Genomic DNA, 27,199 nt, shown 5'->3' on the forward strand with positions numbered 1-27,199 from the left:
GTTTGCAGAATAGAAAACCTCACATATACTGAAGTCTAAGAAAATGCTTCAATATATACAATGTGTAAGTCCTTGGAGATTCCTCCGTACAGTGACATGTCATTATTGCTGCAGATGTATCCTGGCAAAAAATGTATGAAACAAATGAAAGGAGTCTGATATCTGTAAGATTGTATTGTAAGAGCAAATTTAATTGATTATGATAATGATTATTCCCCGTTTTCCACTGAACCAAATAGGCTTGTATTATCCAGCCAACAATAAAGATACTTTAAGCTGTAGAGATGTGTATGGTACATATAGTAAGGCATAGTTCACTACTGATTAACATTCACTTAATTTTCAACTCTTTTCTAAAATGTGAATTTTCAAGTACTTGCATTCAGCACAACTTATAATAAATGTACAGTAAAACAACCTTCATGAGTAAGAGGAATAATTAGACAATCATGCCCTAACAAAACCACACTGCCCTATTTCAGATTTCTTTCCCCAGAAATATCCAATTTTGTTTAATAAAATAAAAATAAGTTTAACTTAAACATGAAATAAACAGGAATACGTAATCACCGACTATGTCACCCACTGTCAGGACTGTCCTTGCTTGAACTACATATATCAGCACATTAAATGTACTAGGGAAAAAGGCACTCTGTCTATCACTAACATATTTAACATAAAATACAATCTGTTCACTGACTTTTGATTCCCAGGCTTTTTCGTAAATGTGATATCCTCGTTGTCACGGTTACCTCGTGGGAGGACCGTAAAGCTGTTAGAGACAGGACCCAAGCGCAGAGCTACTGCAATGAGCAGACAGGAACCAAGGAGAATCCAAAGGCGAGGTCGAGGTCACAGGCAAAAGGTCGAAATCCAGGAGGTCAAGAGAAACAGATACAGAACAGAAAGAGAGAGAGATAGAGATAGAGACAAGGACAGGGCATAAAGCGAAAAAGGAAGGACAAGGAGCGAGAGAGAGAGAGAGAGAGACAGGGTTAAAGGGCAAGGAACAAGGAACCAGGAGAACAAGGAACCAGGAGAACAAGGAACCAGAGGCAGTGCCATGGAAGCATCAGGCGGCAGAGCCGTAGACACAGGCTCCTGGACTGTCGAGGGCGGAGCCGGCGACTGCTCGGGCTTGGCGGCAGCGGTGGCGAAGGTGGCGACCGCTGGGCACTCGGGCTGGGCGGCGACGGTGAAGGCGGCGACCGCTGGGCACTCGGGCTGGGCGGCGGCGGCCGGGATCGGGACCGGAACCATTTGTTCAGCGGCGGCCGGGATCGGGACCTGGACCTGGATCGGGATCTCTGGTGCGGCGGCGGTGGCGGCCGGGTTCGAGACCTGGATCAGGACCTCTAGTTCGGCGGCGGCGGCGGCCGGGTTCAGGATCAGGATCGGGACGTCTGGTTCGTCGGCGGCGGCCGGGTTCGGGACCTGGATCTGGACCTCTGGTTCGGCGGCGGTGGTCGGGTTCGGGACCGGGATCTGGACCTCTGGTTCGGCGGCGACGGCCGGGTTCGGGATCTGGATTGGGACCTCTGGTTTGGCGGCGGCGACTGCTCGGGCTTGGCGGCAGCGGTGGCGAAGGTGGCGACCGCTGGGCACTCGGGCTGGGCGGCGACGGTGAAGGCGGCGACCGCTGGGCACTCGGGCTGGGCGGCGGCGGCCGGGATCGGGACCGGAACCATTTGTTCAGCGGCGGCCGGGATCGGGACCTGGACCTGGATCGGGATCTCTGGTGCGGCGGCGGTGGCGGCCGGGTTCGAGACCTGGATCAGGACCTCTAGTTCGGCGGCGGCGGCGGCCGGGTTCAGGATCAGGATCGGGACGTCTGGTTCGTCGGCGGCGGCCGGGTTCGGGACCTGGATCTGGACCTCTGGTTCGGCGGCGGTGGTCGGGTTCGGGACCGGGATCTGGACCTCTGGTTCGGCGGCGACGGCCGGGTTCGGGATCTGGATTGGGACCTCTGGTTTGGCGGCGGCGACTGCTCGGGCTTGGCGGCAGCGGTGGCGAAGGTGGCGACCGCTGGGCACTCGGGCTGGGCGGCGACGGTGAAGGCGGCGACCGCTGGGCACTCGGGCTGGGCGGCGGCGGCCGGGATCGGGACCGGAACCATTTGTTCAGCGGCGGCCGGGATCGGGACCTGGACCTGGATCGGGATCTCTGGTGCGGCGGCGGTGGCGGCCGGGTTCGAGACCTGGATCAGGACCTCTAGTTCGGCGGCGGCGGCGGCCGGGTTCAGGATCAGGATCGGGACGTCTGGTTCGTCGGCGGCGGCCGGGTTCGGGACCTGGATCTGGACCTCTGGTTCGGCGGCGGTGGTCGGGTTCGGGACCGGGATCTGGACCTCTGGTTCGGCGGCGACGGCCGGGTTCGGGATCTGGATTGGGACCTCTGGTTTGGCGGCGGCGACTGCTCGGGCTTGGCGGCAGCGGTGGCGAAGGTGGCGACCGCTGGGCACTCGGGCTGGGCGGCGACGGTGAAGGCGGCGACCGCTGGGCACTCGGGCTGGGCGGCGGCGGCCGGGATCGGGACCGGAACCATTTGTTCAGCGGCGGCCGGGATCGGGACCTGGACCTGGATCGGGATCTCTGGTGCGGCGGCGGTGGCGGCCGGGTTCGAGACCTGGATCAGGACCTCTAGTTCGGCGGCGGCGGCGGCCGGGTTCAGGATCAGGATCGGGACGTCTGGTTCGTCGGCGGCGGCCGGGTTCGGGACCTGGATCTGGACCTCTGGTTCGGCGGCGGTGGTCGGGTTCGGGACCGGGATCTGGACCTCTGGTTCGGCGGCGACGGCCGGGTTCGGGATCTGGATTGGGACCTCTGGTTTGGCGGCGGCGACTGCTCGGGCTTGGCGGCAGCATAAGAACAGAAGTAATAAATATAACCAAGGACCAGTCACGTCTACCACAAGGGATCTGGTTGGGTTTGGACTTGTTAAGTCCAAAACAAAAAATGTCCCTTAGAGCGACCTCATCAAAAGGCGTCTGGTTGGCTAGAACGCAGAATTCCTTAATATATTCCACTAAGAAACGGTCTCCCTGGTGTAACCCAAGGAGGAGCTCTGCTGGGTCCATGTTTGGCAAAGTGTTCTGTCACGGTTACCTCGTGGGAGGACCGTAAAGCTGTTAGAGACAGGACCCAAGTGCAGAGCTACTGCAATGAGCAGACAGGAACCAAGGAGAATCCAAAGGCGAGGTCGAGGTCACAGGCAAAAGGTCGAAATCCAGGAGGTCAAGAGAAACAGATACAGAACAGAAAGAGAGAGAGATAGAGATAGAGACAAGGACAGGGCATAAAGCGAAAGAGGAAGGACAAGGAGGATTTTCCGGTATAACAAGGTCAAGGATGAATGCACATGTGTCGTATTTTCATGATCGGAAAAAGTTGGAAGGTTTCAGAGAACGGACCTATATTGTCATAACATTAAAATGACAAAATATACATTAATGTGTCAAAATGATGTCATTGTGGGACAATTTTGATTTTTGTGGATTATGAATTTACTAGATGCACATGCAAAGGGTCTTGTCTTCGCGCATTGCACGTCTATTAGGAAAAATACAATATATGATTAAAACATATTTTTAGAGGAGATTGTTCTGTATTTCACTGCTGGTATAATTGTGTTCTTATATAATTTACTTGCGTTGTACCTTGTCCTTTAGACATATTATGATGCTTAAACTCAGGACAGTTCTTTCAGTCTTCTGAGGAACAGAGAAGAAGACTAAGTAGATATGTAACATGTGAGTGCCTGTTTCTTGCACTATACTCACAATAATGTTCATAGGAAAATCATTCCCTCATTTCATTAATGTGTTTCGGAATATCCAAAATATATTTATTCTGGTTAGTTACATCTGTAAACCCTTCTGCTGTATGTATGTATGTATGCAGTAATAAATAATTGGCAACACAAACTTAGCAGACTGCCTGTGGTCGGCACAACAAAATGCTAGTTTGCGAATGCAATCCCGGTTATTTGAAAAAGGAAGCACTGCCCAAGGGGGAGGGGTTTCTGTGCACTTCCGTATGAACCCAATCGAAAACATCGCTCGCATTAGAAAGGTACCATGAAATGTCCCTGCCAGGACTCAGACATCAATTCATTTTGAATGGCCATGAGGAATTGAATTACGATTGGCTCTCTATTCCCACCCTGCTATTGGCTGCTGGAATCACCTTCTGTTTTAAATGTTTTTGGTGGATTCTGCTACATCATTTGACTGCTAGTGGGTTGACAAAGATTATAAATGGCCATTTTAGACAAAAGTAGTTAATTATATACATTTGTAATCATGCCAAAATCAATAATCAATCATTATCCTTCATTAAACTACATTGAATATAACAGTTAGTTAATTTTAATAACTGATCAGTACATGTGTGTGGTTGGCATTACCGAACTTTCAAGGCTATCACCACTATATTACCTGTAGTAGTAACTAAAATTATTTTAATTTAATCTAATTTAATCAGTTTTGTGATACAATGCTTAAGTTGGATATGGCTCAGACAGTAACGTCACTGCACTAGGCCACAGAAGACCTGGGTTTGAGTCCCACCATGGCCAGAACTGAGAAGTATGTTAAACATGATATATCCCTACAGATGTGTTTTTTTAGGCAGCACTGTGTAGTAGTGGTTAGGGCTCTGGACTCATAACTGGAAGGTTGTGGCTTCAAATCCCAGGTACAGTGATGTTGTACACTTGAGCAAGGTACTTCACTTAGATTGCTCCAGTAAAATGGCCAGCTGTATAAATAGGTACAAATGTAGGTTGCCCTGGATAAGAGTGTCTGCTAAATGACAAATAATGTAATTTAACTGTAATAGCTATATTTAACATATAGTAAATAATAATAACTATATATTAATAGGATCAAAAATCATTAACTATAACTGACAGAAAACCCATGTCTAAAAAATAAACACTATTTGAGTTTATGTAATTGAGTTGTTTATTTCAGTATTGTTTTTGTTTTTTAGTTTCAAAATGAAATTTTCATATAGCCTATGATTTAATCTGTTGTAATGTGAATGTTGATAAGTTTATATAAGTTGATAAGACTTTATGTGTGCATCTTCCTGTTTTTTATGAAAAGTTTAATGGAAACAAGTTTCAATATTAATTTTTTTTAACCCCTCGCAGTGTGCATCTGTTTTAGTGTGTATGTACAGATGTGCACAATAAGTAAATGTTCTTACATGCTTCGTTCATAGCAGGCAGAGTGAATTTGAGCTGCTGTAGGAGTGAGGGAGGTGCTCTGGTGTTGTGCGTTCAGGAGAGCACCATCCTCAGGGGCTGCAGTGATCCAGGCCCAGGTGTCAGTCACATGGAAAGGGAACCAACAGAGAAACCTGTTGCATGTACCATTGAAATAGTGCAGTGACTACTTTTACCAGGTTCTTTACTCTGGTGTGAGAAGATTGATGATTTACAGAGAAATGGAGAATTCACATTTTGAAATAAGATTTTTTAAATTTAATTTACAAAGCAGTAAAGTTAATAGAAATAACAGCAAATGCACTTTCACAAATTGTCTGGCTGACCTTTATAATATACTGGAAATTCCAATATCACATGACTTTCCTAATCAGACACAAAATGCTCTCCTGGGCAATCTTTCATTTCTTGGAAAATTAAAAAAAGCTAACAAGTTGAAACAGTGTAGAAGCAACTCACTATCAGTGAAGTAGCAGGTAACATCAATAATAGAAAGAACCCTGCACAAAATTAACATGTACAAGATTTCCAAACTAGAAAAAGGTATAAATGGATGGATAGTTCCCTGCATTATTCTACATTTTAGGTAATCGATAAAGGGCCTTTTTCTGTAATCAATGCATGAGGAGAGATCACATTATATAACCTGTTATAGAACATCCAACAAAAACAATGTTATGGAAAGTGAATGTATAAGTTACTAATTAGGAGCTGTTCTCCCCATGAGGGATTTCTTGGTGTTTTTTTCTGGGTGAAGCAGAATAATGTAACATTTTGGAACAAAAATTGCAATAAGGAGGCCGAAACTTGAAGCCAAGATGGCAAATATCTCGACAGCGTCCGAGTATTTCCCCGGAGAGCTGACATACGCTGGAATGAAAGCGATCCAAACTGCACAGAAGATGAGCATGCTGAAAGTGATGAACTTGGCTTCATTAAAGTTATCTGGCAGATTTCTTGCCAGGAAAGCCATCAGAAAGCACACACTGGCTAGCAAGCCTATGTAACCAAGCAGGCAGCTAAATCCAGTGATGGATCCAACGTTACACTCAAAAATGATTTTTGAGTTTTGATATTCTGTGTTTTTGAAAGGCACAGGGGATGCTGTGCTCAGCCATATGATACAGATCACAGCTTGGATTACTGTAAATACAAAGACAGTGCCTCTCTGTTGGGCAGCTCCAAACCATTTCATGACATTGTTATCAGGAAGTGTGGCTTTAAATGCCATTATGACAACAATAGTTTTGACGAGAATACAAGAGATACACAAAACAAAGCTGATCCCAAACACAACATGTCTCAGCATACAAGTCAAGTGCAGTGGCTGGCCAATAAAGAGCAACGAGCAAAGAAAGCAGAGAATCAATGAAAGCAGCAGGAGGAAGCTCAATTCTGAGTTGTTGGCTTTAACAACTGGGGTGTTCCTGTAGTAAATGAACACGGCTAAAACTGCAGCTGAAACACACGCCCCAAATAATGAGATTGTTGTCAGGGAAATTCCCAGAGGCTCCTCATAGGAGAGAAACTCAATGTCCTTCAGCACACACTGGTCTCTTCTTGGGTTGGACCAGAAATCTGGTGGACATTCGACACACACAATAGAATCTGAGAGAAAGATGTTAATCAACCAGTAAGAAGACTGACATTTTAAGTATGAGCATTCATAAACATTTGGAGAAAAAAAAAGTATTTGATCCCCTGCTGATTTTGTACGTTTGCCCACTGACAAATAAATGATCAGTCTATAATTTTAATGGTAGGTGTATTTTAACAGTGAGAGACAGAATAACAACAAAAAAATCCAGAAAAACGCATTTCAAAAAAGTTATAAATTGATTTGCATGTAAATGAGGGAAATAAGTATTTGACCCCTTCGACTTAGTACTTGGTGGCAAAACCCTCGTTGGCAATCACAGAGGTCAGACGTTTCTTGTAGTTGTCCACCAGCTTTGCACACATCTCAGGAGGGATTTTGTCCCACTCCTCTTTGCAGATCCTCTCCAAGTCATGAAGGTTTCGAGGCTGACATTTGGCAACTCGAACCTTCAGCTCCCTCCACAGATTTTCTATGGGATTAAGGTCTGGAGACTGGCTAGGCCACTCCAGGACCCTAATGTGCTTCTTTTTGAGCCACTCCTTTGTTGCCTTGGCTGTGTGTTTTGGGTCATTGTCATGCTGGAATACCCATCCACGACCCATTTTCAATGCCCTGGCTGAGGGAAGGAGGTTCTCACCCAAGATTTGACGGTACATAGCCCCGTCCATCGTCCCTTTGATGCGGTGCAATTGTCCTGTCCCCTTAGCAGAAAAACACCCCCAAAGCATAATGTTTCCACCTCCATGTTTGACAGTGGGGATGGTGATCTTGGGGTCATTCCTCCTCCTCCAAACAGGGCGAGTTGAGTTGATGCCAAAGAGCTTGATTTTGGTCTCATCTGACCACAACACTTTCACCCAGTTCTCCTCTGAATCATTCAGATGTTCATTGGCAAACTTCAGACGGGCCTGTACATGTGCTTTCTTGAGCAGGGGGGCCTTGCGGGCGCTGCAGGATTTCACTCCTTCACGGCGTAGTGTGTTACCAATTGTTTTCTTGGTGACTATGGTCCCAGCTGCCTTGAGATCATTAACAAGATCCTCCCGTGTAGTTCAGGGCTGATTCCTCACCGTTCTCATGATCATTGAAACTCCACGAGGTGAGATCTTGCATGGAGCCCCAGACCGAGGGAGACTGACAGTTATTTTGTGTTTCTTCCATTTGCGAATAATCGCACCGACTGTTGTCACCTTCTCACCAAGCTGCTTGGCGATGGTCTTGTAGCCCATTCCAGCCTTGTGTAGGTCTACAATCTTGTCCCTGACATCCTTGGACAGCTCTTTGGTCTTGGCCATGGTGGAGAGTTTGGAATCTGATTGATTGATTGCTTCTGTGGACAGGTGTCTTTTATACATGTAATGAGCTGAGATTAGGAGCACTCCCTTTAAGAGAGTGCTCCTAATCTCAGCTCGTTACCTGTATAAAAGACACCTGGGAGCCAGAAACCTTGCTGATTGATACTATTATCACTATTAAAATACACCTACCATTAAAATTATAGACTGATCATTTATTTGTCAGTGGGCAAACGTACAAAATCAGCAGGGGATCAAATACTTTTTTCCCTCACTGTATATAAAGAAAATTAATTTCCCATTCATTTTAACTCTGTATGACAGAATATTCCATAAAAAAAATCTAAGTTTAAAGTTTTATCTGAAGTAATGTGGTCCCATCTTACCAGTGTAGTTGCTGATTTCTCCCACTGCACAAGGTATACAGTCGAAACAGCAGAGTGGCTCCCCTTTTCTGGCTGCCTTTCTGGTACCAGGCAGACAGCTTTCACTGCACACAGACCTGGGGGGCTAGAGAAAGTGCAATATACACATTTCTGTGATGTTGCATAACGTAAGTAACAGTTACATTTCTATGCATTTATTAGTGTTCCTGCAGTGAAATGTGTCTGGCATGATATACATAATTTTCAACTGACATCAAGTGATACAGTTGTAGGTAAGATACATGCATAGATTGGATTTGAAATATAATTTCTTCATCAGAAATTAATATCACTTAAATCCTTGACTTACAGTGTTTGAATCGAAATTCCAAAATATTTTGTCCTCATGGAGTGTAAGTTCCTGTCCAGCAGGAGCCGACTCATCGAACAGACCGATTGTTTCTATTTTCACAGAGCTGTCGTTGTCCCTCTGCCAGTTCATCACATCATAGATTGCTGGAGTGTCCCCATTTTCATCAAAGAACACCCTGTCTCCATACTGAGTAGTGAAGTTCACTCTCTTCAGGTAATGCAGAAGCTTGAGATACAAACCAAAAATGCAATTTAAGGGAATGTATTGGAATAATTAAACTGAATGGAAGTGAGCATAAACAATTAGTCCTGTCATATAAAGTAGTATATCATTAATTTACATATTCAAATCATTATCTTGATGCTATGTTCTTTCATATTTAATTGGAATAGCTGAAAAGGGAACATTTTTCCCCAGTTATTTTTTTACCAAACTAAAGAGAAAAGATTTTGTACTGCATTTACTACTAGCAGATTGCGTATTGGTTTAATTGTTATTGCTAATCATAACATGAATGTAACAATGTGTACATTATTTAGTAGTGGCCTGTTGACATGTTGCTTTGTAAAACATATACCAAGCTATGTATTTTCAGTTAGCTTCTTATAAACACATTTGAAGATCAGAGTACAAATGTATTTGTTTTCTTTAAATACTAAGAAAAACTAAGCCATGAGTTATAGTAGCAGATTCAAGTGCATAATTGATATATTAAAATTCATGGAAGGATGTCGAAAATTCTTTGTGAACATAAACACTTCATAAATATGTTTGTCCATCTTCACATTTACCAATCAATGGACAGTGTTTCTCACCTGCCAGGGCTGCACACGTGTGATGTCTGCACAGGAGTTATTTTCAAAGGGCCCTTTTCCTGATTCACAAGACATCAGGTAATGAAGGGAATGTGCTAAGGCGTACACTGCTTTATAAACATTGTAAGATGTCCTCAAATCTGACACGTCACTATATGCAGTCTGTGTACTCTTGATATCCTCTGATCCTGTACATATTCTACTCCTAACCGGATCAGATGAACTGTTATTATTCATTTTCTCAGGGAATTTACAACTGAACATATCCTCCCAGAACTGGCTGACTAAATTGTTGTTGGCGTCAGTGACAGGATGGACCTGTAGGAGAAATTCTTTCAGCCCTTGGATTTCTCCTCTTCGAATGGCAATTCCTATTGTGCCACCAAATGAGCTGTATGTCTCCTCATTGAGTAAACCATTGACAGTGGTCCAACATTCACTGGCAATCCACTGCTTGCCTCTAATGTTTTGGCGTCTAATTTCCTGAATGAAAAGAATAATTTGCTCTTCTACCAAAAACACAACAATTACTCTTGCAGTTGACTTTTTGATGGTGTTGACAATTTGCAATACTCTAGCCTTTGCATTGACACTGGGTAGAGTTTCTGAGAACGCTATGCAGCCAAACTTATTAAACTCCTCAATAAAACTCTTAATAGCATATTGACCATAGTCATTATCACTAGCTATGGCCCCCACCCATGTCCATCCATAGTGCTTGATAATTTGAATCATTGCTTTGACTTGGAAAACATCACTTGGAATGGTCCTGAAGAAAGAAGGGAAGTCTCTTCTGTTGCTTAAACAAGAGCACGTGGCATAATAGCTGACCTGGAAATTACAAATAAACACAAACACACAGAAAATGTGATTTTTTTTTTATAAACAAATGCGTAATCAATAAGAGTCATAGCTTACATAATTGTTTACTGTACCGAAGGAACATGGAAAATGCCCAGCATTCTTGATATTGCAACAGCGTTAGTTGATCCAGGATCCCCAACAATGCCTAAGACTGGGGGTGTCCCTGTACAGCTGTAGTCAGTGAAAGTGTCGCCCGCTCCGCTGATCAGGGCTGTGGCTGCCCGATACGCCACGGCCACGTTGAAACAATTGTCATAGAGCCTGTAGCCCAGAGTGATGTTAGGAAGGAGGACAAGGTCTCTGTTGATTTCCTCTATAGCAAAAACCATGGTCTGTGCCCACTGGAAAGCTGAAAAATAAAAGCTGAAATAAAATAGAGGTACCATTAGAAAATGTAGAGGAGCTTATCTGAAATAAAATACCTTGAATGTTAATGCGGAATATAATGCATCAATGGACTCTATAGATAAAGGGAATATAATCTCATACGAGTTATTTAATCCTCATACCTTACTTCTGGTTTTAAAGTAAATTATTTAGTAGCAGTACATACCATTCAGTGATTGTAACTCACCCCTCACATTTCAGCTGGTCTGGTTTTGAAGTGAATGTCAATTCAGGATGTAATGTATTTAAATGCACTTCAAATAATCCCCCCAAAACAATATCACCTTTCTTGTACAGTGCATTCAATTGAAATTTGTCTTGAATTTCACAAATTGACAATTCAAATGAAATAACTAAATAATCCAAACTCAGTAATAAAGAAAGACACAGAATGATGTTCATAGTGGCTGAATACATAACCCTGCTTGTTCTAATGTAAGATTTCGCTGCTATATAGACAATCTTATCCTCAGAGAGTGCTTTGCTAAGCAATATTGTCAATATGACGCTTTGTGACATCCCACAGCTAAAGCAAGTAGAGAACTACTGACACTAGATGCATTTTAACATGAATGATCAGATAAGCATCTGATAAGCACAACCCCCAAATTTAGCACGCTGAGCGATTTATTTGTTATCAGATGTTTAACTTTTTGTCATTGTCTGACAATGCACTTAAGTTAAGATACTGCTCAACAAAAGGAAATACTTGTTATTAGTTTATTTTACTGTGTGTGTACAAAATCTGACCTGTGTTTTTGTATTTTATTCTATTTTGCATACTATCTACAATAGGTGCCATATACCCATTACACCATGTAACACATTTTTTTTTTTTTTTTGGTTCCTGGGTAGTAAGTGTTATTTCCTATTTGCTTATGCCTCAAATGTATAGAAAATGGCTATTATTCCCCACAAACTATGCTTTTGTGACCAGGACAGTGATATTTTGAAATTTACCTATTTTCCAGAACATTCCAGATAGATTCAGTGCTGAGTAAACCTGGAGTAGCTTCTAGAACTTTTCAGTAATATAAATAGTAGTATAAATGCAGGGGCCTTAAGCCCACCAGTTCAGTTTAGTTCCAGCTGCCTAAGTGGATACATATCTGCATTTTTCTGAGATGGAATCAAGAGGCTGCAAGCATTAAGCAGATGCATTTTGCTATGTATGTGGACAAGAGCTAAGATGTGTGAGGCCTACAAGGCATATTTTGGCATGCCTGTCGGGATCATGACAAACCCTGGGCACCTCATTTCATCTGCGAGCACTTCAAAAAAACTCTGGAAGGTAAGATGGACAATTGTTGCTCGGAATTTTATGTTATCAAATTTGTTAATTTTTTTTTAATTGTAAAAGTTTTTAATTTTAAAATGCTTTACAATTTTCAATGTTATTGAAAAAATGTATATCATATGAAAAATGTTGCGAGAATCTCTTACACATTAGTCATGGGTGAAATAAATGTATTTTTGTAGGATGGTACAGAGGGGAAAAGAGAGCCATGAAGTTCGCTATCCCAAGAATTCGGTGGGAACCCACTGACCACTCAAGCAACTGCTACTGCATGGTGGACCCTTCCAAACGTCGGACTGGCAAGAATGCACCTGCTATCATGTATCCAGACCTTCCTTCTTCCATCAACCCGGTGCGACACTGCCATGAGCTGCCCGTACCCACTCCTCCGGAGAGAGAGCAGCTGTCTTTAGAAGAGAACAGCAAGTCAGAGAACGAGGAAGACGTTGTAGTTCCATATGACAATTTCAGAGGTGGAGCTGAGGAGAGAAACCCATACTACCCCAACCAAAAATACCTCAACGACTTGATTAGAGATCTTGGTCTCACCAAGTCCAATGCCGAGCTTTTGACGTCTAGGCTCAAGCAATGGAACTTATTGGATGAAAGTGTGCAAGTCGCAGATCAGAGGAAGCCTTTTTCCAGCTTCTTCACCCGTCAAAATGGGCTCTGCTTCTGCCACAATGTGACCAGTCGATTCGAGGCAATCAGAATTGCCTGTAACCAGAATGAGTATTGCCTCTTCATTGACAGCTCATCCAGGAGCCTCAAAGCCGTGCTGCTCCATAATGGTAACAAGTACCCGTCTCTTCCCCTGGCTCACTCGGTGCACCTCAAAGAGGATTATAACAGCATCAAGACCTTGCTGGACGCCTTGAAGTATGATGAGTACGGCTGGGAGGTCATAGGAGACTTCAAAATGGTAGCATTCCTGATGGGTCTCCAAGGCATTTTTTCAAAGTTTCCCTGCTATCTTTGCCTTTGGGACAGCAGGGACACCAAGGCACACTACCACAGGCAGGACTGTCCACAGCGGACCGAGTTCTCTGTGAGGAGGAACAACGTTGAGTGGGAGCCACTGGTGGACCCACGGAAGGTGCTGATGCCACCATTGCACATCACATTGGGCCTTATGAAACAATTTGTCAGAGCTCTAGATAAGGAGTCAGCAGCCTTCAAGTACCTTCAAGACTTCTTCCCTAAGCTGTCTGAGGCAAAGGTCTTCTTCGGACCACAGATAAAGAAGACCCTGAAGTGCAATGAATTCCCCAAGAAGCTCACTAGTAAGGAGAAAGCAGCTTGGAACAGCTCAGTTGCAGTGGGTTGGGGCTTCCTGGGCAATCACAAGGCCGAAAACTATGTGGAGCTGATTGAGACTCTGGTTAAGAACTACGGCACAATGGGCTGTAGGATGTCCCTCAAAGTCCATTTCCTTGATGCTCATCTTGATAAATTCAAGGAGTACATGGGAGCATACTCAGAGGAGCAAGGCGAGCTTCCACCAGGATATACTGGACTTTGAACACCACTACCAAGGACAGTAGAACGAGAACATGATAGGAGACTACATTTGGGGGCTGATTCGTGAAAGTGATTTACAGTATAATCGTAAATCTCAAAAAAACGACTTACTTCTAAATCTTTTGTAGTCATTTTTGTATTACTTTAGTATAAATCTTTCAAGTTGGAAGCACTGCCCAAGGGGGAGGGGTTACAGTAAAGACCAGCAATCTGAATATTTACGAATAAGAAGAATCAATTCCAACCAGTATTGATTGAGTGTATATGTATAAACCATTTAATTCATATAATGTATGGCTATGAACTTGGCCTCTTAGAGCAGGGGTTCCCAACCCTGGTCCTGGAGGATCCCATACCCTGCTGGCTTTTTTTCCAACTGAACTCACAATTACTTAATTGAACCTTAAGTAACAATCTGCTTAGTTTTGAATTTTTAAATTGTGTAATAAGAGAGTTGGTTCTTTAATAAATTATTTATACAATTCTATACTTAACTTAAAACCCCTACTGTTTACAATAATTAAAAAGCTCTGATTTAGGAAATTATTCGTTAAATTAAGGGTTCAATTCATGAATTGAGAGCTCGGTTGTAACAAAAACCAGCAGGGTATAGGGTCCTCCAGCACGAGGGATGGTTAACATTGCTTTAGACATATTATGATTTGACTCAGGACCATTCGTTTAGTCTGCTGAAAAAGAGGAGAAGAGGACAAATTAGATGTGTAACATTTGTCTGTTTTGCACCTAAGAAACAATAGACATAAAACAGAGAAGAGGAAAATCAATCCCTCCTTTCATGGTTTCATTAATATGGTTTGCAATATCCAAAATATACTTATTCTGATTAGTTACATCTGTACATCCTTCTGCTGTATGTTCACAGTAATGATCAAGTGGCAGCACAAACTTAACAGACTGCCTGTGGTCGGCACAACAAAATCTACATGCCTGACACCATCTGTGTGATCTAAATTTGTTGCACATAGGCCCAGCAACCATCGGCCACCATTCTAACCTTATTTAGTCATATAGAGAGTGAAGAAATCTCTACCTGCCACATGTGTCTCACCTCATTTGGGCTAATTTGTTCCTACAGAGCTGAAGGCTGTGAGGCTGCTAGTAAAGACTGCCTGATTGAAACTGATGTAACAGCCCTGCAATACACTGCTGTAGCGTGTTTCTGAATATATACCTGATTTTGCTTTGTGACTGTTGTTTCTGAAACAACATTACAAAACATGGTTATTAGGGTTAGTTCCAGGAACAACAACCAAACATTTTACCTCTATTTATATGTTACCACTTGGCCACATGTGGTAAAAAATATAATATTTCATTCCATATTTATGCAGATGATACTCAGTTATCTTTCAAGTCGGAAGCACTGCCCAAGGGGGAGGGGTGGAACCGTAGGAAACCAATCAAAATGTAACTCTATCAAAGCTGCCATTAGCCCCTGCGCTCGTCACTCAGAACTCTCTGTCTCTTGTCTATGCACAAGACCCTTCGTTATTATTAACAATTATTAATCGGTTGGTTGTCTTGTTCACCACCGTTTACTGTGTCTGTGTCTCTATTTGTACTGTATTAGTTATTATTGATAGCTAATCTGACGCAGTTCCGTCCGTGCCCTGGGGCTCCAGTTGCGCTTTCAGTTTCAATTTCGGCTACAAATACAGCATTTTAAAAATAATAATCGTATTAATATAGTGCCATATATTATCCATTTGCTTGCTGTGTTGGTATTTTGTTCACAGGGCTTTTTCCTCCACAGCAGGAGCGCTAGCAGCAGCAGTAAAACCCGAGGCCCGGCTGCCCAGCCCAGCGTCACCCAGTATCACCCAGTCTCACCCAGTGTCCCCGGAAACCCTGGCACACATGGTGTGGTTAAGCCTATGGGCCACGTGGCACTTGCTTCCAGCACCTGGTGCTTGGAATACACAGAATTCTGTCCGGCAACAACAAGGTTGCATCTGGATAGGTCAGCTCAGGCTCTGAACAGCAGGATGGACGAAATCTGTGCTCTGCTGGCCGCACAGGCAGCACAGGTTGCACAACAGGTGCCGACCCCCCACACCATGACCCAGGCCACAGCCCTGGCAACAGCCCCGCCCCTCCTACCGATCTCCACCAGCGTCTCACTGGCAGGCAGGCACCTCCCCCAGCCCGACGCCCTGGCCCCCATCCCTGAGGCATTCCAGCAGCCTCTGGCCCACCCTTCCACACCTCAGCACCTCTCAAATTGGCAACTCCACACCCAAGACTCTTGGGTACTCCAACTTATATCAGTTGGCTACTCCCTGCAGTTTTTAACACGAGGAGTGGAGTGGACACAAGTGAGGGACCTGTTGCAGTGTGCAGTGCTTTGTGTCAAAATCACCGCTTTCCTGGAGAAGTGAGCAATCCGCAAAGTACCCCCTCCGGGGCAGCACGAGGGATTCTATTCCCCATACTTCCTTTTGCCCAAAAGTGATGGCAGTTTCTGCCCCATCTTGGATCTGAGGTGCCTGAATTGCCACCTCAAGTTGTTGCGCTTCAAGATGCTCAACCTGATTCACCACGGTGGATCTCAAAGATGCTTACTTTTACATCCCCAATGTGCAGGCGCACAGGAAGTTTTTCCGCTTTGCCTTCAAGGTCTGAGCGTTTGAGTTTGCTGTTCTCTCCTTCGAGTCCTCAGCGGTAAACACGTGAGCAGGCTCTCATGTTCTGCTGTGTATATAGTTCATTTGTCAACACAGTAGAGCTAATGTTGCCCTGCGTTACCCAGTCTAATTAGCAGGCATCAACTTCTCCTGTGTTCCATGGGTGGTGCATGAGTTCGTTCCCGTACCCCGTGGTGTATATTGTTAGTTTGTACAAAATCTAAGTTGTCAGCACAGTGGAGCTCTTCCACTCTGTACTATTCAGTTGAGTTGGATGCTCCTGTGTTGTGTGCCAGCAGCATGAAGGTCTTGCTGTCACACAATATGTATATATTGTATATTGTTGTTCAGCTCGGCTACTCTTTTGACTAGCCGGCTGTGTATTATATTGTATTTTTTCAGTGGATCTGTGGCCCCATTCCTATTGGATCAGGGATCCACTGCCATGATAATGCGCGCAGGCTGCACAAGTTGCTTGATTGCCCGCGCCAGATTAGATTACGGCCTCGCTCTTAGCTGCACTAGTAGAGCAGCCTGCCTTGCTATTGTAAGCGGAGGCTGTAAGAGTTAACCTATATATATATATATATGTATATGCTGATTCTAGACAGTTCCCGATAGAGTGTGACTGTGGTCCTCGCTCCTGGGCTGCTCAGGTGTGGTCCTAAGGGGCCCCTGATATTACTGTCTGGAGTTGTGTTGCTTTATCAGCTCGCTGCCTCCTCCCTTGCGATGGTTTTGTTTTACAGTAAGCCCTCCCCTTTGGCCAGTTCTTCTGACTTGAAAAATAATGATAGGTTGTGAATACAACCCCAGTTATTTGAAAAAGGAAGCACTGCCCAAAGGTTGCAATGTTGTGCAGGAGTCCTAGCTCTCGGCAAAAGAGGACAAACCTGCGCTGACATCACGTTTTATAGATCAGGAAGTGGGAAGGGACCTGTTCTGAGTGACATGTGCAGGGGCCAATGGCAGCTTTCAGAGAGTGACGTTTTCAATCGGGTTCCTATGGAAGTGTGCAGAAACCCCTCCCCCTTGGGCAGTGCTTCCTTTTTCAGATAACCTAGGTTGCATTCGCAACCTATCGTTATATGTACCAATTAAACCCAGCGATTGTAGTACTCTGGCCAATCTCACAAACTGTCTAACAGATATGAAGTGCTGGTTGTCACAAAATTTTCTGCAGTTGAACAATAACAAATCCTAAATAGTTGTATTTGGCCCAGCAAATTCCACTAACATCTTGCAACATATATTAAACTGGTAGTAAGAAGGTAAATCCAGAGGTAAATAGGGTTGTACAGTCATGTTTTTATCAATTGAGAAACATAAAATAACATCCTTTTTATCTGCATAAAAGTCATTCATGCTTTTATTTCTTCTTGCCTGGACTATTACAATGCACTTTATTTTGATCTTAAACAGAAAACCGTCTCCTGTCTGCAGTTTGTGCAGAATGCGGCTGTGAGGCTTCTATTTAAAACAAATAAATGAGAACATATCACCCAAATCTTATATTCCTTACATTGGTTACCAGTTAGTTTTAGAATTGATTTTAAGATATTACTCATTACTTTTAAGGCATTGTGGGGTCTTGCCCCTAATTATATCACAAAATGTTAAATACCTTATGAGCTGTTACGCACCCTAAGATCCTAAAAAACACTTTTAATCAGTTGATTTATCAAATTTACATTCTGTTGTTTAAATCTGTCAGTTTGTTTAATTAATTAATTATATTATTTTTAATTTAATCGTATTATTATATTTGTATTATTCTAAAAATCACAGTCATGTACAGAAGTTTGTATCTCTGTTCTAAAAAGTGCTAAAGTTATTATTATTATTATTATTATTATTATTATTATTATTATTATTATTATTATTATAACGATACAATTATGTTAATAAAATGTTTGGATAGTGTCAACCCTAGGTTATTTGACTCGTATTTGACCCATGAACAGTTAAGGAACAATGATTAATAAAACATATAAGATAATTGGTGTGTGTTGTATTTCCTTTTTAATGACTTGACAGTTCTGTATTTTTGTCCTTGTTTCTCTATTTGCGACAGGCTTGAGTGCAGCAGACCGCCCCACTGCAGGAGCCCTTTGTTCCTGTGTGCTCTGGGCTGCTGTGTTTAGGTGAGCTGCTGAGGTCCTCAGAGTTTTCCCTGATGCAGGCCCAGGTGTTCATTACAGGGAAAAGGAGCAAGGAAGCCACTAGTTAGCTTACTGCAGCTGGCTTCTGCCTTTAGGCAGTTTTATAGATGAGAAGGTAAAGGCATTTGAAGTTGAGATGCTGGTTCAATAACCTGTATATTTTAGGGCACATGAGTTCAAATGACGGTAATAGTTTCCATAGTAAATTAACATTATCTTTTAATAAATTAGTCTTAGATAGTTAGATTAGATACATCCCCAAATCTAATATTTCTGACTAGCACTATATGTGCATGTATATATACTATAGGGGTCTTACCGGAGACAAATGTGGACCATAAATGTAATTCTGTGGACATGTTATGGAGTTAATAAAACTACAATGTATGATTTGATGACAGATCACTGATACAGCTGATTGTCAGTGCAATGCATAGGCGTACTTTTAGAGGGGCATGGGCGGTTGTGTCCACCCCAATATTGAGAGAATGGCACATTGTCCCCCCCAAAAATGTGTGCCTGCCTCCATAGGCATAAGGGACACATCCCTCCCAATTCGGAAACCAAACCAACAGCACTTGTGCAATGGACAGAGCAATGATTGTACCTTATTTTGGGACTCAATATATTCCCGTCACTTTTATCTAGCTATCAATATATTATATATGCATATATAAATAAGATACATAAATACATTATTATTAATATTATTATTATGAAGAAGAATATGTATGTACATATATATGTATGCGTGTGTGTGTGTGTGTATATATATATATATATATATATATATATATATATATATGTATATGTATATAGATATATATATCATTAGTTTTTATATATTTTTGGATATTTTGTGCAGCATTGAATAATTACAGTGACATTACTACTACTGCATATACTGTGCTGTACAGTACTGTATACTGTAGATATTACTGTATAGTTAAAGGGCCATGAAGAGCCATGACATTAAAATTATCGGCCTTCACTTGGCACAACATAGGGCAAAGATGAAAGCTCCACCTTGTGCACCATACAGGGCATGAAACCATCACACACAAGACTGATATTTATACCACGGCATGGAAGTTGTCTGAAAAAAAAATATTTCTATTATATCAATTAACATTCCAGTGTATTCAAAATAAGCATACAGACTGGAACAAACTGTAAGACCTCTATAGTGTCACAAGACCTTCTGGCATGCCTTATCGGTAGCCTTTCTTGATGTCTCTGGAGAGAATTGTACATGGTCTATGATTCTAAAATCCATTCAAGCAGTTTTAATTTCATTTGAAATCTCAGACTTGCAGGCAACATGATGTTCCGGTATATAAGCAGCCTGCAGCTCGCTATCGTCATAGCAGACATGCCTGTTACACAGTCTGTGGCAAAGTTTGTTGTTAATCTTCCTTTAGCTGTGATTTTAATTGTAGCTGTCCCAGGGTTTAAGACAAATGATATATGTAAACTGCAAGGGAACTTTAATATTCCAGTATTAGAGAAAAGTGGAGACATTTTGATAGGTGGATTGTTTCCCGTGCATTTCATTGCTCCTGAATCTAACCACTTGTACGTTTCTCAGCCCCAGTACAGTAATTGTAATGGGTAAGTAACCCTGTGTTCTTAGAAGCACAGTACCCTAGGTTATACTGTAAAAGTATATTGTGGTTATTGATTTTTAGTTGCATTGTATCTTTCATTCACTATCATTTTGTTTTTCATTGCTGTTTGTTCAAAATATATGTAATGATGTACTTATTAACACTTTAAATTATATTACAGTATGATAATTTTAGATAAATTTCAATCATATTCCTTGCCAGAACCCTCTCAGCCACCACGTTAATACCATGTCTGATAGGTTTGACTACAGGGCTTTCCGTTGGGTCCAGACCATGGTATTTGCGATTGAAGAAATCAACAGCAACACCTCCCTGCTTCCTGGGGTCACCCTGGGCTATAAGATTGCTGACAGCTGTGATAACATTCACAATGGACTGAGAGGGGCCCTGTCTTTGGTGAATGGCAGGGACGATGAAGCCTTCAGCCCCCAATGCCACAGGAGCTCTCCTCTGCCTGCCATCATCGGCTTGGCTTCCTCTTCTCCCACCCGAGCCGTCGCTCACACCGTCGGGCCATTCAGCATTCCACTGGTAAGGAAGAGCCAAAATCATGGTGGTGTGGTAGTTTTATAATTTATTGATTTATAATATGATGCAATTTGATCTACTCATTGACTGAATATGTAATATATTTTAAAATAGGACTACTACTACTTCTACTACTACTTCTATTAACACTATTTAATAACAACAACAATAATAATTATAATACAATGTTTAATTGCAATTTAATGTCATATCTCCTGAAAATTATTTGATTAGTTACTTTGAGAAGAGATTCTGTGAATGTTACAGCTTAGCAATACAAAATGCTCATTAAAATTAATAATAATAACAATCATCATCATCATCATAATCATAGCAATTAATTGTATAATTATCATAATATTAGTAGATGTAGAAGTAGTGGTGGGTGCTTCAGTTTATTTCAGCAATAGCCCAAGACAAAATGAAATGCAAACAGCCCTCACTAATATAGATCTCGGAGAGAAGAGGTGAATGTGCATTATGGTGATGAAGTGGTGTAGCTTCAAGAGAAATAGAGGACTGGTTTGTTTGGCCCCAAAGACATTACTGTTCATTACTGGAAACACAAACAGTGAAAGTTATTACCATTCAATAATAGAGGTCACCATGCCAAGCAGAATTAGGCATTAGGAAGAAGGTCTAAGAACATCTTATAATGCTTCTCATTTACTCATGTCTTGGGATAAGCTATTTCAAATATAAACAAACAGGCCAACACAGCGCGATGGATCAAATAATGCCCTACTGGTAACTTTTACATTCAGACAGCTGTTATGTAGATATTTTTCACATTCTTTTACCTTAATATTATGGCAAAAATATGTTTCCATTCAGCAATTTTTCATTAATTACAATATAAGCATTATAATAATAATAAGGCATAATTTATAGGGGGGTGTTGACATGTACACTTTTTAAAAATATTGCAGGTCATTCCCCCTGTTTTTTAAGATGGGGATAAAATTTCACTGAATTTCCATGCCACATTTGAAATAAAAGTTCCTCCCCTGATAATAATCACAATGATAATAATATTGATAATAATATTAATACAAAAAATAATAATTATAATAATTGTAATGTGACAATGAATAATATGAAGTTTAAAAATGTGATGTATTTTACTACACTAGTATATAATTTCTTATGTGCAGGTAGTTCAGCATGATTAATTTGCTTTTTTCAGATCAGCTACTTTGCCACCTGTGCTTGTTTAAACAACAAACAGGAGTTTCCCTCCTTTCTGAGGACTGTGCCCAGTGATTTGTTCCAGGTCCGAGGGCTGGTCCAGCTTGTGAACCATTTTGGCTGGACATGGGTGGGCGCCATTGCCACAGATGACGATTATGGCCTCTATGGCATTCAGGCCTTTGCACAGCAATTGGAGGAAAGTGGGGGGTGTCTGTCCTTCTACGAAACAATACCTAAAACTTATTCAGCGAAAAAAGTCAAACTGATCGTGGAGATCATCAAATTTTCGACTGCAAAAGTTATCATAGTCTTCATGACAGAAGGGAGGTTTCTCGAGATCCTACAGGAAGTAGTACAGCAGAATATTACCAGTAGGCAATGGGTTGCCAGTGAGGCCTGGGTGACAGCCACATTACTTTCCACACAGGAGTTCCACACAACTTTAGGTGGAACTATTGGCTTTGCGTTTCGCAGTGCACAAATACCAGGGCTTAGGGAATTCCTGCTGAGGATAAGGCCTTCTCCCAGCCCAGAGTCGGTATTTGTTAACATGTTTTGGGAAAAGCTGTTTGACTGCAAGCTTAATTTCCCTGGGGCCAACACAAACTATCTCCCTCCCAACTCCCACGTCTGCACGGGCTCAGAAGACTTAATGGAAACTAACAATATTTACTCAGATGTTTCTCAGTTAAGAGTTTCCTACAATGTGTACAAGGCTGTCTATGCCATTGCACATGCTTTGCACAAGCTGCTAGATTGTGAACGCGAAGTACCGACACAGGGGATTAAAACATGTAGAGCTGTCTTTCCTTTTGAGCCACAGCTGGTAAAAACTTTTCTGACCTTGATGTACTGACTGTATATGCCATTGTATTAAACATCAGTCCACCTTATTGTTTTAATTATTATTTTTTGAATTGCAAAAAGAAGCCCCATATCTGTGCCCAGACCCATATCTATCTATCTATCTATCTATCTATCTATCTATCTATCTATCTATCTATCTATCTATCTGTACTTGCATGTCTTATATTAAATGTTGGAATATTGGAAACCTAACTGAAATTGAAGAAAAAGCACAATGAAAAATATGAATATTATAAATAAGTTACTATGATATTTTGGGTATTCCATGTTTACAGTTCAAATAGTAATAAAAATGTTATATGGCTGTGTACTTGTAAAATATTTGTAATGATAACATATATATATATATATATATATATATATATATATAATTATGTCTTTACAGCTGCTATCCTACTTGAAAAAAGTCAAATTTATAAACCAGTTTGGAGAAAGGGTAAACTTTGATCAAAATGGAGAACCAGTACCTTTATATGACATTATAAACTGGCAGAAAGATGACAGTGGATATATCAGATTTAAAAAAGTGGGCAGTTTCGATGGCTCGGCACCAGAAGGAAAACAACTGCAGATAAAGGAAGGCTCGATTGTATGGAATGGTGGACAGACTCAGGTAAGGATAGATAAAGTACAGTACAGTCTTTAAAGTACAGAATACACAATATGCATACAGTACTATTACACCTCAGGGGAAACGTCCTTAAGCATTTGCAGGCCACAATGTTTCTGATGAGTAATTTCTTCTGGAAGGATTTCTGTTCTGAAGGATTTTAATTTCAGTTTTTTTATGATTTCAATTCATTCCACTTGTCCTCATGATCAATGCTGAATTGGCATGGCACAGTATCTTGTAGTTTTATCAATACATTCATGTCATAAATTGTATTTGAACATGAGTAGTCAGCTAGGATGCTGCCAGTTTAAGTTATCAGTAAGAGAGCTCCTCATAAGGTGTCTGAAAAACTCAGGATTAAAACCACACAAGGTTTTATATAACCTGCTCATTGGCATTGCTACACTATGCACACAGACTCTTGTCACTAGAGAACATTTTACTGTCTCCCCAGTTCCATTTGTGGACAAAGGACCTCATCTATAATATACCTAGACAGAAGGTCACCCATTTTGCAATTCCCAATGGTATACAAATTTTCAAGCTTAATGCTTACATTAGCAGTCACACATTGAACTGATAATAATAATAATAATAATAATAATAATAATAATAATGTAATAATAATAATAATAATAATAATAATAATAATAATAATAATAATAATAATAAAACTAAGAAACAAACAACAAGAAAAAACAGTAGTTTCTGTTTCCTTAGAGACCTTCTACACAGGCAAATAAATGAACTTTTTTTTTTCATCTGCAGATCTCATCAGATTTTTTAACGTTTTGTTCATGTAATTTAGGAAAAGAAACAAAACAAGTTTTTAACTACATTTTTAACTTTAATACTGACATGATGGTACACTTTTGCCTTTTGGTCCCTCAACACAAACAAACCTGCCATTGTCACAGTATTCTGTTTTGTAAGTTGTAATACCTAGCACATAAAACAAAAGTCAGGAGCTTCTTCTTCAGATTGTACAGACTACAACTGTTTGCAGGGATTTAACCTCAGTGGTTTCTCACAACTCTTAACACACACACACCATCTGTTTTTGAACGGCACCACAGGAGACACTGCATTGGCCAGTACTTGCGCACTGATTGTAAAGGTATTTTTCTCATTTTGGGTGAATGTGCTTCTTAGCAGGAGTGACTGGCATGCTGTTATTTGCAGCTTTGCTAGTCATGATTTTTGGCTTGGATTGAGAAGGGACAGCAATTACTGCCAAAGGCACAACTCAGTGAAAACATAACTGTCCACTTCACTGACTGTTTCAATCATGTGCTCTGATCATCTGTGCTTGGTATGAGACATAAAAGTAAAATAAGGCAAACAGACAAAATTAGCATGTAATCCTGACTGTACAGTTGGTCAGCAACTCACCAAGATCAGATTTTTTGATATATAGAACAAAGTGTCTGTTAAATGTGTAAAATATCAAATCTTATGTCCTACATTGGCAAGTGTTGATTCTACCATAGATTGTGGGTGATGCATTGATAGCTGCATGATTGAAATGCATTCACAATAACCCAATTATGTTTTAAATCATGATTCCAAAAGGGCCATAATCACTGTTGGAGGGTAGGGAAAGTAAAATCTGATTAAGATTGTGCTTTCGAGGAACAGACAAGTGCAAGGTACTCTGTGAGTATTAGCCTGTCAAAATAAATGACAGGAGTTTAACTTCATTCTGCCCTTTTTCAGGTGCCAAAGTCAGTGTGCAGTGAGAGCTGTCCTTTCGGGACAAGAATAGCCTCTCGTGTCGGGGAGCCTCTGTGCTGTTTTGACTGCCGACCTTGTGCAGATGGTGAAATCAGCAACAAGACTGGTAACAGAAATCTAACACTGTACCCTGCTTTTGATGCACACAGTAGTATAGCTAAAACAGACTGGCCACTGCTATGTTTTGGGCATTTCCCCTATCGAGGTCTTCACATAGAGGCATAAACAAGCTCACTGATGTTTAATCTTGGCTTTTTTTTGCAGGCTCCACTGAATGTATCAAGTGCCCTCCAGATTACTGGTCAGATAAACAGAGGATACGGTGCGTGGCAAGGGTGGTGGAGTTTCTGTCTTTCCAGGATACTCTGGGAATTATTTTGGTGATCTTATCCTTTCTGGGAGTCTCTGTAACCCTAGCCGTTTTTGTCACCTTCTATAACTTCAGGAGCACACCTTTAGTAAGGGCCAACAACTCTGAGCTCAGCTTCCTCCTGTTGGCCGCCCTGGTGCTGTGCTTCCTGTGTGCACTCACGTTCTTGGGCGAGCCCTCGGAGTGGACCTGTATGGCTCGGCAGGCAGCGTTTGCAATCAGCTTCGTTCTTTGCATCTCTTGTATTCTTGTGAAAACCATTGTCGTGCTGGTGGCTTTCAGTGCAACACTGCCTGGGTCTAATGCTATTAAACTCTTTGGGCCTTTGCAACAGCGAGGGATCATTATTATTTGCACTGCTATTCAGGTGCTGCTGTGCACTGTGTGGCTTGCTGTGGCTCCCCCATTTCCATTCAAAAACACCATGTACCAGGGGGGAAAGATTATCCTTGAATGTAAAGTGGGATCCGCTTTAGCCTTCTATTCAGTTTTGGGTTACATAGGGTTTCTTTCTTGTATTTGCTTTGCACTGGCTTTTTTGGGCCGCAAACTGCCAGGCAGCTTTAATGAAGCCAAATTCATCACCTTCAGCATGCTTATCTTTTTTGCAGTGTGGATTTCTTTTATACCAGCTTATCAAAGTTCTCCTGGAAAATATACTGTGGCAGTAGAAATATTTGCTATCTTCTCCTCCAGTTTTGGACTGCTTGTCTGTATATTTGTTCCTAAGTGTTATATTATTCTTCTGAGACCTGAGAAGAACACCAAAAAATGTGTTATGAGCCAGACATTGATTGCTTTGAAGTATAAATAAATATGTAAGCCATAAAACGTCTCTTTTAATTGAGTATTTTACCTCGACTTTTACACTGGTTTACTCCTAATGGGAAGTACAATTGAACTCATGGCTTAATGTATGTAACAACACAGAGCTTTTTTTTAGTTACTCTCTTGAAAAAATGTCTTGAACATGAATGCAATGCTGTCAAAATAACACAGTCAAGAGAAGACAATCTTATATCATTATACACTCACTAATAGGTGATTTATTAAATTTTTTAAGTGGAAAATATTGTCCAAAAACAGCCACAGAAAAGTAAACACATAAACAGATAACTAAAGAAAAAGTTGAGTGTCTCCAAATAAATCGCAATAACTGATGTCTTTGTAACAGAACGTGGACTCACTGATATATATATATATATATATATATATATATATATATATATATATATATATATATATATATATATATATATATATATAATAAGTAGGCTAAAGCATGTCATTTTTCTATATCTACAATAATTTGAAAACACATAAAAGAAAGAGCACAGGATTTCCTGTATATACACTGGTGGAGGCTGCCCTCTGCTGGGTTGTTAGTGTCTCACACACTTCAGGAACAGACACTCTGAGCATAGAAGGCCTTCATTTGCCTCATGACTTGTGTATTTTAATAACATGTTGTGAAATGTTCTTTGATCTAATGTAAAACAAGGACCCTGAAGAGGATCTCAGGGGATCTCATATTATATAATGTATCTTTCCAACCAGGCACACTGGAGGCAAGGCACAAACATATCCATGCATTCCATTTGATACTGAAGCAAGAACACTTAAATCACAGGGCGGCATAAGGAAGCAGAGAGAGAGCAACATTAGTATTCATTGAAGTCTAAATGAAGGGTAATAATTACCAAGTAAATACATTT

The 27,199-nt window shown here is 41.3% G+C and overlaps 2 protein-coding genes across 2 annotated transcripts; one reads left to right on the forward strand and one right to left on the reverse strand.

The window, feature by feature from the left end:
• Nucleotides 1-5,929: 5,929 nt before the first annotated feature.
• On the reverse strand, nt 5,930-10,885 carry LOC136753872 (extracellular calcium-sensing receptor-like). The gene is made up of 5 exons (XM_066710255.1): nt 10,613-10,885; nt 9,678-10,508; nt 8,860-9,087; nt 8,511-8,634; nt 5,930-6,807 (listed from the first exon to the last, which is right to left on the reverse strand). The coding sequence occupies exons 1-5, from the start codon at nt 10,868-10,870 to the stop codon at nt 5,930-5,932; spliced, it is 2,319 nt and encodes a 772-aa protein (XP_066566352.1). The 5' UTR covers nt 10,871-10,885.
• An 8,989-nt stretch (nt 10,886-19,874) lies between these two features.
• Nucleotides 19,875-26,298, forward strand: olfcu1 (olfactory receptor C family, u1). The gene is made up of 7 exons (XM_066710256.1): nt 19,875-19,951; nt 20,421-20,712; nt 21,896-22,425; nt 22,507-22,669; nt 23,192-23,356; nt 25,097-25,220; nt 25,379-26,298. Exons 1-7 carry the CDS (start codon nt 19,875-19,877, stop codon nt 26,296-26,298), a joined length of 2,271 nt encoding a protein of 756 aa, XP_066566353.1.
• The last annotated feature ends 901 nt before the right edge of the window (nt 26,299-27,199 follow it).

The sequence above is a fragment of the Amia ocellicauda genome, chromosome 7 (assembly GCF_036373705.1).
Source record: "Amia ocellicauda isolate fAmiCal2 chromosome 7, fAmiCal2.hap1, whole genome shotgun sequence".
NCBI classification, from domain to species: Eukaryota; Metazoa; Chordata; class Actinopteri; order Amiiformes; family Amiidae; genus Amia; species Amia ocellicauda.